The 13167-nt window shown below is 32.3% G+C and overlaps 1 protein-coding gene across 1 annotated transcript; it reads right to left on the bottom strand.

Annotated features, from left to right (window-relative positions):
* Nucleotides 1–430: 430 nt before the first annotated feature.
* Nucleotides 431–8877, bottom strand: LOC133308328 (agamous-like MADS-box protein MADS2). Its single transcript, XM_061508936.1, has 8 exons — nt 8652–8877; nt 5336–5414; nt 4742–4800; nt 4521–4620; nt 3829–3870; nt 3700–3741; nt 677–816; nt 431–537 (listed from the first exon to the last, which is right to left on the bottom strand). Exons 1-8 carry the CDS (start codon nt 8834–8836, stop codon nt 450–452), a joined length of 735 nt encoding a protein of 244 aa, XP_061364920.1. The 5' UTR covers nt 8837–8877; the 3' UTR covers nt 431–449.
* Between the last annotated feature and the right edge of the window lie 4290 nt (nt 8878–13167).

Here is a 13167-nt window from a genome sequence, read left to right as displayed (position 1 = left end):
ATTATTTGTTTAAAGAAGCCCAGCATAAATGTGTTACAATTGACAAGGAGTAATTCCCTCTAAGCAAAAAAAAAAAAAAAAAAGATTGAGAGAGTTGAATTATAGTTTTTCCTTTTATCAGCAAGAAAATTTGGAAAAGGCAGATAGATAATTATATGAAAAAAGGTGACTATAGATTTTGAACCTTGTATATATATCATATCAAAGCATACTAATACTTGTGCATAAAAGTTTACAAGTTTCAACTTCAATACAAATATACGAAGTTTTAGGTTCACATACTTTATGACAATACTACTAGCAGTTTTTATTTATCTAAACGTTGATAAATAATGCATAAGAAAACAAAACGATCGAAAACATATACATCTATATATATAATATTAATTAAGGATATGCTCGACACATCCATTACCATATATATTTTATGGCATGTAAATTCAATGTCGTCAAAGCATCCACCCAGAGGCGAATCCATGCATATTTAAGGATGAAGCTCCAACGTCGTTTGCATCATCATGACCACTCAGGTTGAATCTGTAATCAATAAATCATGCACTATGTAGCTAGAGCACCATATAAGGAAAAACACAATAAAGCAAACAAAAGGAGAAAAAATGTGATAAGTTTATGTACAAACAAATCTTGGGTATTTCTATGATTAGAGTGACATTACCCTATTTGGGAGTTGGGATTCACTCCCATAGGCTGAAAAAAACCCTCTGATTGAGGAGGAAAGCGAGTATAATGCATGTTGGGCCCTCCAGCTTCCAAAGCCAGTCTCACTGGAATTTGTGAGTTATTAGTTTCTTCCAACTGTTTCAACAGAGTGTCCATCAATAAGTATAAAATATATTCTAGAATATAAAGTTACCTTCCAGCTAGCTAGCTTACTTCATCCTAATTAAGCTTAGTTTTGTTGATTATTCATTAATTTTTCGCAAATTATATAGATTCCACTAAAGTGATTGTGTGAGTAATAACACTAATCCAAGCTAATGAGAAATGTTTTTAATGGCTGGATAAAAAAATTGGTCATAAGAAAATTAATGCATGAAGCAAATGTAGCATATTATAAGAAGACACAAAAAATTCTCATTTCCCCTGTGCCCTTGCCAGGCTAGCTACAAATCGAGAATGCTTCGTCAAGTTATTGAAGTTTGGTAAGTATATCTATGCATGAGTTCAATTTATAAGCTATTTCTGAAGTTTAAGAGATGGGTTGAGACTCAAAGTGGCTGCAAAATTCAAGTCATCAGATCTGATAATGGAACAGAATACACTTCACAAAGGTTTAACACTTTCTGTGAGGAAGCTGGAATTGAGCATCAACTTACTGTTCCTTATTCTCCACAGCAAAATGGAGTTAGTGAAAGAAAGAATAGAACCATTATGGAAATGACTAGGTGTCTGTTGCATGAGAAGAATCTACCAAAAGAATTTTGGGCAGAAGCAGCAAACACAGCTGTTTTTTTGTTAAATAGACTGTCTACAAGGGTACTGGAAAAGAAGACACCTTTCGAAGCTTGGTTTGGTTTCAAGCCATTTCTAAAAAATTTGAAAGTGTTTGATTGTCTGTGTTTTTCTCACATTCCACAGGTCAAGAGAGACAAGCTGGGAGAAAAAGCTGAACCTGGAATTTTCATTGGCTATAGTCTGGTGTCAAAAGCCTACAAGATCTATCAACCACAGACAAAGAAGGTGATCAATAGCAGGGATGTTTAGTTCCTAGAAGATGAGCAGTGGGACTGGACAGATGAGCCACAAGCAAAGCATAAGGAGGTCTCACTGGATTATGATGAGCTAGTAGATGATGATCCAATTAGAGGTACCAGATCTCTGACTGATATATATCAGAGGTGTAGTGTGGCTGTTTTGGAACCTTCAAGTTATGAGGAAGCTAAAAGTGATCAGAGGTGGATGAATGCTATGAAGGAAGAGTTGGCTATGATAGAAAAAAATCAGACATGGGAGCTAATAGAAAGACCTGAGGACAGGAAAGTGATTGGAGTAAAATGGGTTTTCAGGACCAAACTCAATCCTGATGGCTCGGTGAATAAGCATAAAGCCAGGTTAGTGGTGAAGGGATATGCACAGGTTTGGGGAGTTGATTTCTCAGAAACCTTTGCTCCGGTTGCAAGACTAGATACAATTAGAATGATTCTTGCCTTGGCAGCTCAACAAGGATGGAAAGTGTATCAGTTAGATGTGAAATCTGCTTTTTTGAATGGAGAGTTGCAAGAGGAGATTTATGTTGAGCAGCCAGAAGGCTTTGTCACACCAGATCAGGAGGAGAAGGTTTATTTGCTGAGAAAAGCTCTCTATGGTTTGAAGCAAGCTCCTAGAGCATGGTACAGCAAGATGGATGAGCACTTGCTGGGTTTGGGTTTCATAAAAAGTCTTAGTGAATCCACTTTATATGTCAAGAAGTTAGCATCTGACTTAGTGGTAGTGTCTCTTTACGTGGATGATATGCTGGTAACAGGGAGTAATAATTCTCAGATTACTGCATTCAAAAGGGAAATGATGAAAACGTTTGAAATGACTGATCTTGGTGAGATGTCATATTTTTTGGGGATGGAGGTTAGACAAACTGAAAATGAAATTTTTATCTATCAAAAGAAGTGCTTGAAGGAGATTCTGAAAAGATTCAACATGGAGGAGTGCAAGAGTGTAAGTACTCCAATGGGTCAAAAGGAAAAGTTTCAAAAGAAAGATGAATCAGAATCTGCAGATGAAAGAGTTTATAGGAGTTTAATTGGCTGCCTTATGTATCTCACTGCAACTAGGCCAGACATTATGTTTACCGTAAGTGTCTTGTCTAGGTTTCTTAATTGTCCAAGTGAACTGCATATGGTAGCTGCAAAAAGGGTGTTAAGGTACTTGAAAGGTACTCTTTTATATGGAATCAAATTCTGCAGAATTCAGAAGTTTAAGTTGCAAGGGTATTCTGACAGTGACTGGGCTGGATCAGTGGATGATATGAAAAGTACTTCGGGTTATTGTTTTACATTTGGGTCAGCTTGTTTTTCTTGGTGTTCAAAGAAGCAGGAAATAGTGGCCCAATCAACTGCAGAAGCTGAGTTCATTGCAGCTACTGCAGCTGTAAACCAAGCATTATGGTTGAAGAAGCTGATGGATGACCTGCATTTGGAGCAAAAAGAAGGCATAGAAGTATTTGTGGATAATCAAGCTGCTATAGCTATTTCACAGAATCCAGTATTTCATGGAAGAACAAAGCATTTTAAGATCAAGTATTATTTTTTGAGAGAAGTGCAGAAGGCTGGAGAAGTGAAGCTAATGTACTGCAGTTCAGAAAACCAAATTGCAGATATATTCACCAAGTCATTTCATGTTAGTCGATTTGAATTTCTCAGGGAGAAGCTAGGAGTGTGCAGCACTTGATCCAGGAGGAGAATGTTGGTGTTTCAAGGCTGCTCTTGATGTCCTATTTTTTAGGAGTTAATTAGTTGTTTTTTAAATTGATTAGTCTTTTGTTTAGGAGTTTGTTTACTGCATTTTACTGTTATTGCTTTGTTAGTTTGTTGCTGATTTTGTGGACCAACAAAATCAGCTGGTTAGTAGCAACCGCATGAGCTCAGTTTTGTATTTAAAAACAAGTTCATTAGTCAGAATAAAATAAGTTGTTGCACAATATTGTCTCTGATGTTTGTTTTTCTCATAAAAGATAACAGTTACCTTACTCCTTAACGCATTATTAGTTTCAACAAGCACTGTTTCCTGCATTGAATCAGTAAAAGCCAAGGTTACACAAAAGAATATGACAATTATCGGAGTCTACTAATGAAGAAAAGAACGTGCATATACCCGGTTGTGAAGATCAGCAAGCTGGTCAAGCATGAATTGAGTCTGAAAAAAATTGTAAAATATTAATGAAAATCTATTCAAGAGAAAGAACACTAATCCAAGCTAGCTTGTCAAAATAATAATGTGTGCAAGACCAAATACTTTAGAAGCCAACAGCACCCCTAGACCACGTTTTTCAGTCAAACTGTATAAGTTATTGATAGATAAATATAGGGGTTTGCATTTGTCATTTAACATGACACAATAAATTTGTCTACACACACAACATTTTGTGAGGCCCACATTTTTTGAAGAAAAAAAGAAAATTACGGCACGCAAAACGAATCTCTATAACATTACACAATCACTTTTCCTACAACATAACTCTTATAAAACCCATAAATATAATATAAAATTATTAGTATATCTCATCTAATAGCTTAACATTTTAGATTAATATTGTTTTTTATATGGTATCAAAACCTCTGCGATAAAAATGATTATGACTTCGATCCTTGTTGTCCAATTTTGTTAATAAATAATTAAATATTGTTCGTCTTTCTAACCTGAACTCTTATGTAAAGAGACGTGTTGCAGAAATATAAAATAAAATCATTCGAAATGATTCTTTACACTTATTAAGGGAAAAGCATAAGAGAAACACATACTAATTAAGAACACTGATAGTTGAAATTGAAGTTGACTTCTGTTACCTTTGTTGACCTAATATTCCTCAGTGCTGCCTCTAGTTGATTTTCAAGCTGCTCGAGCTCAGTTGTATTCATTTGAGCAAGATCTTCCCCAAGTAGGTTCCTGCAGCATTTAGAATAATTTACACAAAGTATTTATGAAACTTAACGTTCAACAGAGTCAGGTGCATAGGTAGTAGCGAGGTGCATAATATTCATGGAGTCCTATTTTAAGATAAAACTACCTTTGTGAACGTTGCAGGACTTCTACCTTTGCTTTTAATCTCACATATTCCTGGTAATTCTGCCAAGTAACATATTTGCTATTAAATATCTCGTATGTATTGAAAAGTATTACTTTTCAATGATAATTAAATCACAGATATACATAAAGAATGATAAACCAAGTTAGAAAATAACAGCAACCTTTCCACTAAACAAATTGCTATTACGACACATATTAAGAAATATTTATTGTTCTTCAATAAACCATCTTAATTATTCTAAAAAAGAAAATAAAAAATATTTTTATCTCATAATTTCTATTTAAATTCCTTAACATATGTCTTTAAGATTGAAGTTAACCAAATTCATTTAAAGATTAGCATTGGATGAAAATAATTTGTTAACATGCATGCTTTCAAGACGGTATTTTTAATAGAAAAAATATTGCACGGGTGGAAAATCTCACAAAACACACAAACAAAAACTAGGATTTTGATGGTGAGTATTAGAAATGGAGGAAAAAACAATAGTTATAACGAGAGCTTATAAAGCTATGAATATAACCTTATTTGTTTAAGTAGCAAAATTATTGCTGTTAATAACTAAAGACTTACCTGAGCGTCATTTATTGGTCGGCTGGTCTCTAGTGCATTGTAACTGTACTTCTGGTACTTCTCCAGTGTTTTCATCATGCTGTGACATGAGGAAAAAACTCAATCAAAATATGGGGTAATTGATTTGTAAATGATTGTAGTGGTCCTAAAAAAAGGCTACAATATGTAGTAAGCATGATTATGATCAGCATGACACCATAACTGCAAAAAACCATGCATAAAATCCTCCAAAAGCTCTCACACAACATGTGTATATATCATTTTAGTATGATCCGTTGACCCTCATTACTTAGATATATGACAAATTTGGTGTGTGTAGATATAACCTTGTGGCCTCCCTCATAATGTCTAGCTTTTCTAGGGAAGAGCTATATATTATGAGGTTCTTATCTAGTAATAGAACAAAAAAGAATTTTCTTTCTCTTTTCCTTAACTTTCTAAAAAACGTAAACTATACTACGCATTAATTGCTCAAAAGGAAGCATCACAAGCCACAATATGTCATGAGTACCAATGATTGAATATTGCCAATAGATCAATGGCACAAATATATACAAAGAACAGGTGAACTAAATGGTTGTGACTCTCTAGTATTGCAATATCCCACTGTCTAATATTCACTTTAATTAGATTCATCTAGAAGAATCACTATTTGAAAGGAAAATTGTAGTGTCTCTTTTAGGAGCTAAATCTTCATTATTTCCTACTCTTGCATTACTTAGATGATCAATATAACTTCTTGATATACTTTAATTAACTAAAATTGCTCATATTTTGTTTTACTTTAAAGATTTCATTGATTTGATTCTGGTACTGTCCTATAGGATTTTCCTTTTTAAAAATAAAATAAAAATAATACTAATAATAATGACATTGACTGGAAGACAAGGTTTCATATGTTAGCTGACATTTGTTTTTTTGTTAAGTTTATCAAATGGTTTGCTTGATTTGTACGTGTGTTTAGTTAAATAGGGACTATTAATGATTACATCATAAACTTATTACGTTATATACTGCTTCAGTCTTTTTCATTTTCTATTTTATACTGGAGAATATACAATATACAATCTCTACTAGCCATCAAATATACTCAATTGCTAATTTTCAAATTATTCAATATGAAGGTACACAATGAATTTTTGTTTTATCTATTTTTAATTAGGTTAGGATAATCTATCCTTTCATTCAATCATATGTCATTACATTATTAAAGAGTTTGTTTTTTCAAACATTTGGTATTAATTATAAGTAAGTTCTAATATGATAATGCATAATTTGATCCTAAAACAAAATATTTATCAACTGAAAAGAAAATAGTTAGAGAAATACAAGGCCTTTACTAACTTAAGCTTTTGGGTTAGATTTATTTTTTACATGATATCAGGAGCATAAGTAAGTTGGGCCTGATGTATTATCCACTCTTCAAGCCCAATAAACTCTAGTGTAAAGGGGCGCATTAGAAAAATACAAAACTATTAATTGGCCTTCACCTAACAGCTTGACCTTCACCAACAACTTAAACTTTTGAATTGAATTGTTTTTTTATAAAAATTAAATTGCAGCAAAAGTATATTATTGTATTTAAGGTCAATTTATAGCAATATATATTTGCCCATGAAAATGTGATCGCAGGACTTTCTGCATAAAGTTTACTGCAATTCTTGCTTGGAAGAGAGGAAAAAGAAAAACCTCTTCCCAAATAAATTTAATGCAAAATTTATTTCTGCCAGGACTTATTAAAACAGGCAAATAGTTAATTAAAAATATTTTTAATTATTAGTTAGCGATTTTTTGGCCCTCTATAAGACTGTAGGTAACGGTCTCCACTATCACCAATTAATCTATCTGAGTTAACGTTTTTGAGAGATCATAAACAATAATTATTATAAAAACAGTGAGGCATCTAAATAGAACACTACAACTGCATTCACGTTACTCTTAATATATCAAGAAGTAAGGTTAATAAAGCGTAAGACAAGACTTTCTAACAACCAAGCAAAAATTGTAATGTAATACGAGCACCAAACCCTTTCCAGTGTAAGAGAGATTTCCATTAAAAGAAAAGAAAAAGAAAGTTGGATGTACAAAATCATTTGTTCAAGAAAAGAAGAAAACAGATTAATGGATAAGCCAAAGGGACTTTAAGGTCAAGACCGTACGTTATTAATAAAAGTAGGAACTTTTGTTTGATTACTATTTACTAGTTATTTTCCCAAATTAATATCCTATTCTTGCGTTCAAATGATATTAAGCTATTAACCATTATAAATAATTGTTCTCTATAATTGTCCCTGCAAATAGTAAGAACAATGTTTTGTTTTTTAGTCATTTGTTGTAGATCAAACCAGCTATTCCACAACGGTTTTAAGGATAGGCGTTAATTTGCAGCCTTACAAGTTAAAGGACACCCTTTTTTCTCTTTCTCTCAGCGATCCTTAAATTGCAAGGCGAAGTAAAACAGGTTTGCACATCAAACATCCCATCTCTGACACCAAATCATAACAGTAAATACTGGCCTGAACTGTTAATGGTCTATCTCTAATCAGATATAGGCCAATTTTTTTTAAAAGAATAAAAAAAAAAAATTCAGATAGTGATTAGGGCTAGTTCATGGTTTTATCTTCATGAACAGAAACGACCCCAAGTTAAGCAAATTTAATAAAATTTGGCAAAATCTTGAGAGGACTGATAGGAAGCAAATCCACACTCGCTCATATAATTTATTTTTTGTTAAATAAATTTTTAACAAAAAATTTATTTATTTTGTTCTGGAAATGATCTTGCCCTAGTTCAGGAGGGTATGACCCAATTAACATCTTGAAATAGACGCAGAAAAGCTTTTCCAAAACAATTTCTGAATGATGGAAAAAAGAAAAATTTCCCTCTTTGACACAGGTGCTTCCTCATATAGAGGGGTAAAAATATGGAGTTTCAGATCTTCACACATGATGGGTAGAAATTAAATGATACAGTTTCATTTGTTTGTATTTATAACTCTGGACAACAAACAGAGTGGAAAGCTTGGAACTTTACACTTCCCACAAGTCTGGGAAATGATGAAAAGATGAAATAATGGACTTTATTTTGGAGGGGCTTGGTTATGTAAGCTACTGAAAACTCATATGTAGGTAAGAAGTACTTTGTATGTATCAATCAGCAGATAGTTAGGTTGAGGAGAAGAAACACTGAAGTAGCACAGATCTTTCAAAAAAAAAATGTCATTGCCTATATGTGTGCACTTATGCACGCATACAAACACGGGACAAAATGAAGAAGATACAAAAAAAGAGGTGATAAAGGAGAGGTTCATGAATACCTGGAGGTACTGCTGAACTCATAGAGTTTGCCACGGCTGGAGAAGATGATGAGGGCAACCTCAGCATCACAAAGGACTGAGAGCTCATAAGCCTTCTTGAGCAAACCATTTCTTCTCTTGGCAAATGTGACCTGCCTGTTAATTTTGTTCTCTATTCTCTTCAGCTCAACCTTCCCCCTTCCCATCTTTTTGTTTCTTTCTCTGTCTTAAAAGCACACACACACACACACTCTCTCTCTCTGGAACTCTCTTAATTTCCTGTATTGGTTAAGAGATGAAAATGCTTTCTTAAATGGCCTATTTGCTTAGGGTACCAAAAGGGATAAAACAATAGTGCAAGAGAAGAAATAAAAGTGGAAACCCTGAAAAAAAAGGTTGCCTTATGTTTGGTTTTCATCTCTGTACTGTAAGCCACAAAAAAATATGTTTAACCTGCTAAAAACATTTTGTTGTTTGCATACTAATTTGACATGCATATTTTCCAATATATTGTGTGTACCTTATCTTAGTACCCTCAAAAAGTTGAACTTAATCCTTCTTTGTCAAGTGTTATATACCACACAGACTAACTATAGGGTCGCCTATGTATGCTAAAAAAAAATATCTAGGTCCTAAGATCCCTAACTTTCCACAATTCCACTGCATCATCATCATCCTCCATCACATTGGCCACACCTGGAACTAAGCCAACTATAATCTAACTGCTTCACATATTAACTATTTCATTGAACTTAGGTTACGCTTGAATAGGAAATGTGGAGTTATTACTGGATTGTGTCTACTTTCGTCAGCACCAACTTTAATATTGGCAGACATTCGGCCACGTGTCAGGTTCAAGAAAAGCATTCTTTTTTTTTTTTTTCCGATCATAGGTCATTCTTAGACAAAGGAAGGACATACAAAAGTTTGGAACACGGAAGCTTTATTGAATTAATTTGTTGCATTAAGTCATTCTCAACGGTTAAAGAATTAAATGTTGTAGGGAAATCAAGTGAATTGTGCAACACACCTCAACTTAAATATTTAGTATGCACTAGCCGCCATCATCAAGTATTGTTGAGGAGCTGCCATAGTAACTCCAATTAAAGAAGATTATTATCCACTTATCAAATGGACCTTATAAGTGACAAACCCACAAAGGTCCAACATCATTTCTTAATCTAAAATCACATTTATGAATTTTTTTGCTTTTACATATTAGGCTTAGCTCATTCTTTTTCAACGCGGGACTCTATTACTCACACTTAAATTATCAACAAATGTCACATAAAAATGTTTTGTTATGAATGTATATATGTTGGGGTAACTTGTGGTGGTAAATCTACGTGCGTAAACCATTTTAAAGCTAAAACTACTAATTATGAATTCAAAAGTAAAAACAATCGTGCATATGGATTTGTTTTTAATGTTGTTAACATGATAAAAGGTAACTCGCTTCCTTCTTAAAAGCTTTCTTCCTTCTTTATGGGTCAAAACAGAATTCAATTCCGAGTTCTTGACGATAAATCTTATAATTTGAGTTAATTAGGCATAATTTCATATCTAATTTGGGTGATTATTTCCTTATACTATGATAAATGAAGTGCTTTAATACTCAAATTCACCAATATGCTTGTTAAAAATTATGCAATTTAATTGCTATAATTGATGTTTACCAAAAAAAAATTGTTATAATTGATACTAATTAATTGGTTGTTACTATCTATTTTTATAGGAAATTAACCAAGATTTTTGGAAAGAGTTTGGAAAGTAGCACCGCATCAAAACTAGAGGAGTAAAAAGTAAGAACAAACAAGTGAGCATCTAATTCAGCGACATAGCATCGCATGCTATGGCATGATATCAGAATTTTATTTTTATTTTTTGATGGCGTAACATTGCATCCAGGGCGCAAGGCTTAAGTGGCCAATTGCAGCCTATTTAATTAGGATTAGTTTTTGGTATATTTTTAATCGATCTATACATACACTTTTGGTTATGTTAAAGTTTCGCTAGTATACCACACACACACAAAAAAAAAGTTTCGCTAACAAAATCATAGTCAGAAATATTTATTATTTAGGATTTCACATTTCCCCAATTGAAATATGGATTTGAACAGGGATCCTAATCTTTACACCCCGTACATCTCATAATTATTCCGTCGAAAACTTGGTATCGAATTTTTACGGATGTAAGTATATCCGTGTGAATGTATTTTGACAAAAATTTTGTTCCATCAAAAATCACTAATATAATGGTGCATCTGTTTGGCATCCCTTATGGAAGGGTGGGATTGAGGGTGGCACATGCATTTAATTATTATGCCGATAATGTATGTTGATTGTGCACATAGTCTAAATCAATTCTACCTTTAACTGCATAATAACTCTAAAAAACTGTTACCACCCGCAGTCTTTACATTTCCTCCACATGTGATGCCAAATGATCAAAGAACCTTACAAACACACATGACATCACAAACAACCATACAAAACATATAAATACTATTGAAAACATAACAAATTTGTTTCTGCCTGTTCATAGCATGGTGTTAGCAATTGTTATGTTCATATAAATACTATTGAAAACATGTTCGTACTACGTACCATCTTGCATATATACCACCACGCAACAAAATTACAAAGACCACCATACAACAATAACACCTAAAAAAGAGTGTGAACATGTACTACGTCGATAAGTATTAAGAGTTTAATGTTTCTCTCTGATCAATGGAGATAACTTACCTCTTGTAATTCTAAAACGACGTATTTCAATTGCAATTAGGAGAAATGTATTTTTGTAATTCTAATTTATTTTGGGACTATGTTGGTCTTCCATCTTTATCATTATAATTTTTTTAATCACCCCTAAAATGATCTCATTTTTTTTTGGATATTAAAAATGATCTCATTTTGATATTATAAGAAATAATTTATGGGAAATGTGTTTCTTATGTTACATAAGACAATTTGTCTCATTCAACACACAAAAAAGTGGATGAGACCCACTTTTTTTCTTTATCTCTCTTCTTAAAGTGGGTCCTATTCACTTTTTTTTGTGTTGCATGAGACAAATTGTCTCATGTAACCTGAGAAAAATCAAACCCATAATTTATCTCGAGAAACATTAAACCTAAACATTAATACATTAACAAACAATATAATATAACATTCATGGGGTAACAAAGTAGTGCATAAGATGACAATAGACATCATGTTGTACGAACATACATAACCAACAATTAATTACTTGAGGTTAGATAATAGGGGCATGTTATATTTACAAACTTTTTTATTTACAAATTCTTACAAATTACACTATGTTCTCCCGGGAGAACACTCGTTTTACTATGTTCTCCCGGGAAAACATAGTGTAATTTGTAAAAAAAATTCATAAAAGTTTGTAAACGGATCAATTCCCCTAAATAATAAGGGTATATTTGATGCATATTGAGGGACAATACAAACAACATAACATAAATGGTTGAGTTCCATGATAATTCTTTATTTTGTTAACTGTTTGACAACCAATGTACATGATGATAAATTTGTGTTATTCTTTATTTGATACGCATGAGTATGGAATATAATAACATAATTTTTAGTTAATATCCCTTGTGTTTGATATGAGTGCGATAGAGCTGGAAAAAAAGTTTGAAGGAACAAGGATTATGGGCATGTTTGAATTCTATTTTTAAAAATATTTTTTTAATTTTCACAATAAATAAAAAATATGTTTGATAATGTCTATTTTGTAAAAATAATTCTAAAAATTATATCTGTAATTTAGTTTTTAAAATCAAATTAGAGAACATATTTTAGTTGCTTCTGTTTTATATTTTAATTTTTAACTTTAAAAAAAGGTTTAATGTTTCTCCACTTGTCATTGAAGATAATTTATCTCCAATAATACCAAAATGATGTCGTTTTGAAATAATTAGAGATAACTTTATCTCAAGTGATCGGAAAAATATTAAATAAAAAATACAGAAAATACTCATTTTATTGACTACTTTACAAAATAATTTTAAGAATAAAAAAAGCAAAAGAAAATTAAACAAACCCTATATTGCTCTTATACTTCGTGTTGTGAGTACAATTTTTCATTTGGTTTAATAAATAACAAAAATTCAAAGTTTTATGTTATAGCTATTTTCGTCTTGTACTTAAACTATTTAATTTTTAAAATTAAGTAAAGGATTCATTTTTCTTTCTATATTGTCTTTTTGTTTAATAAATCAAACCAGCTCTAAAGAATAATCTTGCAAATTTCACAGTTTCAAGATGGCTTGCTTTTGACCAGAATAGAAAAGTAAATTAATGTGAGAGAGAACTAGCTCAAACAGTACCTTAACAGCAAGAAAAAGAAAATGTAAAGTTACTCAATTAGGTGGTGAGCTGGGAACACACAGGTTGATAATTAATTTCTAACTTCATATAGCAGAAACAAAATATTTATTTACTGAAGCAAAAGGGCATATGCATTATTATCTCTAAACTTCATCGCAGTAAAAGTATTTTATCATTGTTAA

This window comes from Gastrolobium bilobum, unplaced genomic scaffold, assembly GCF_033153095.1.
Source record: "Gastrolobium bilobum isolate Gb01-03AN ecotype WA unplaced genomic scaffold, APGP_CSIRO_Gbil_v1 utg10772, whole genome shotgun sequence".
NCBI lineage: Eukaryota > Viridiplantae > Streptophyta > Magnoliopsida > Fabales > Fabaceae > Gastrolobium > Gastrolobium bilobum.
Note: the sequence above shows the minus strand (reverse complement) of the source record. Positions and strands in the feature narration are given on the sequence as shown.

Excerpts from the sequence above, each read along its gene's own strand:
- LOC133308328 (XM_061508936.1), bottom strand. The coding sequence starts at position 8,836 with ATGGGAAGGGGGAAGGTTGAGCTGAAGAGAATAGAGAACAAAATTAAC. Across the intron at positions 4,621-4,741 it reads GTCCTGCAACGTTCACAAAG|GAACCTACTTGGGGAAGATC; the intron begins GTAGTTTTATCT and ends TAAATGCTGCAG. Across the intron at positions 3,742-3,828 it reads TTGCTGATCTTCACAACCGG|GAAACAGTGCTTGTTGAAAC; the intron begins GTATATGCACGT and ends GATTCAATGCAG.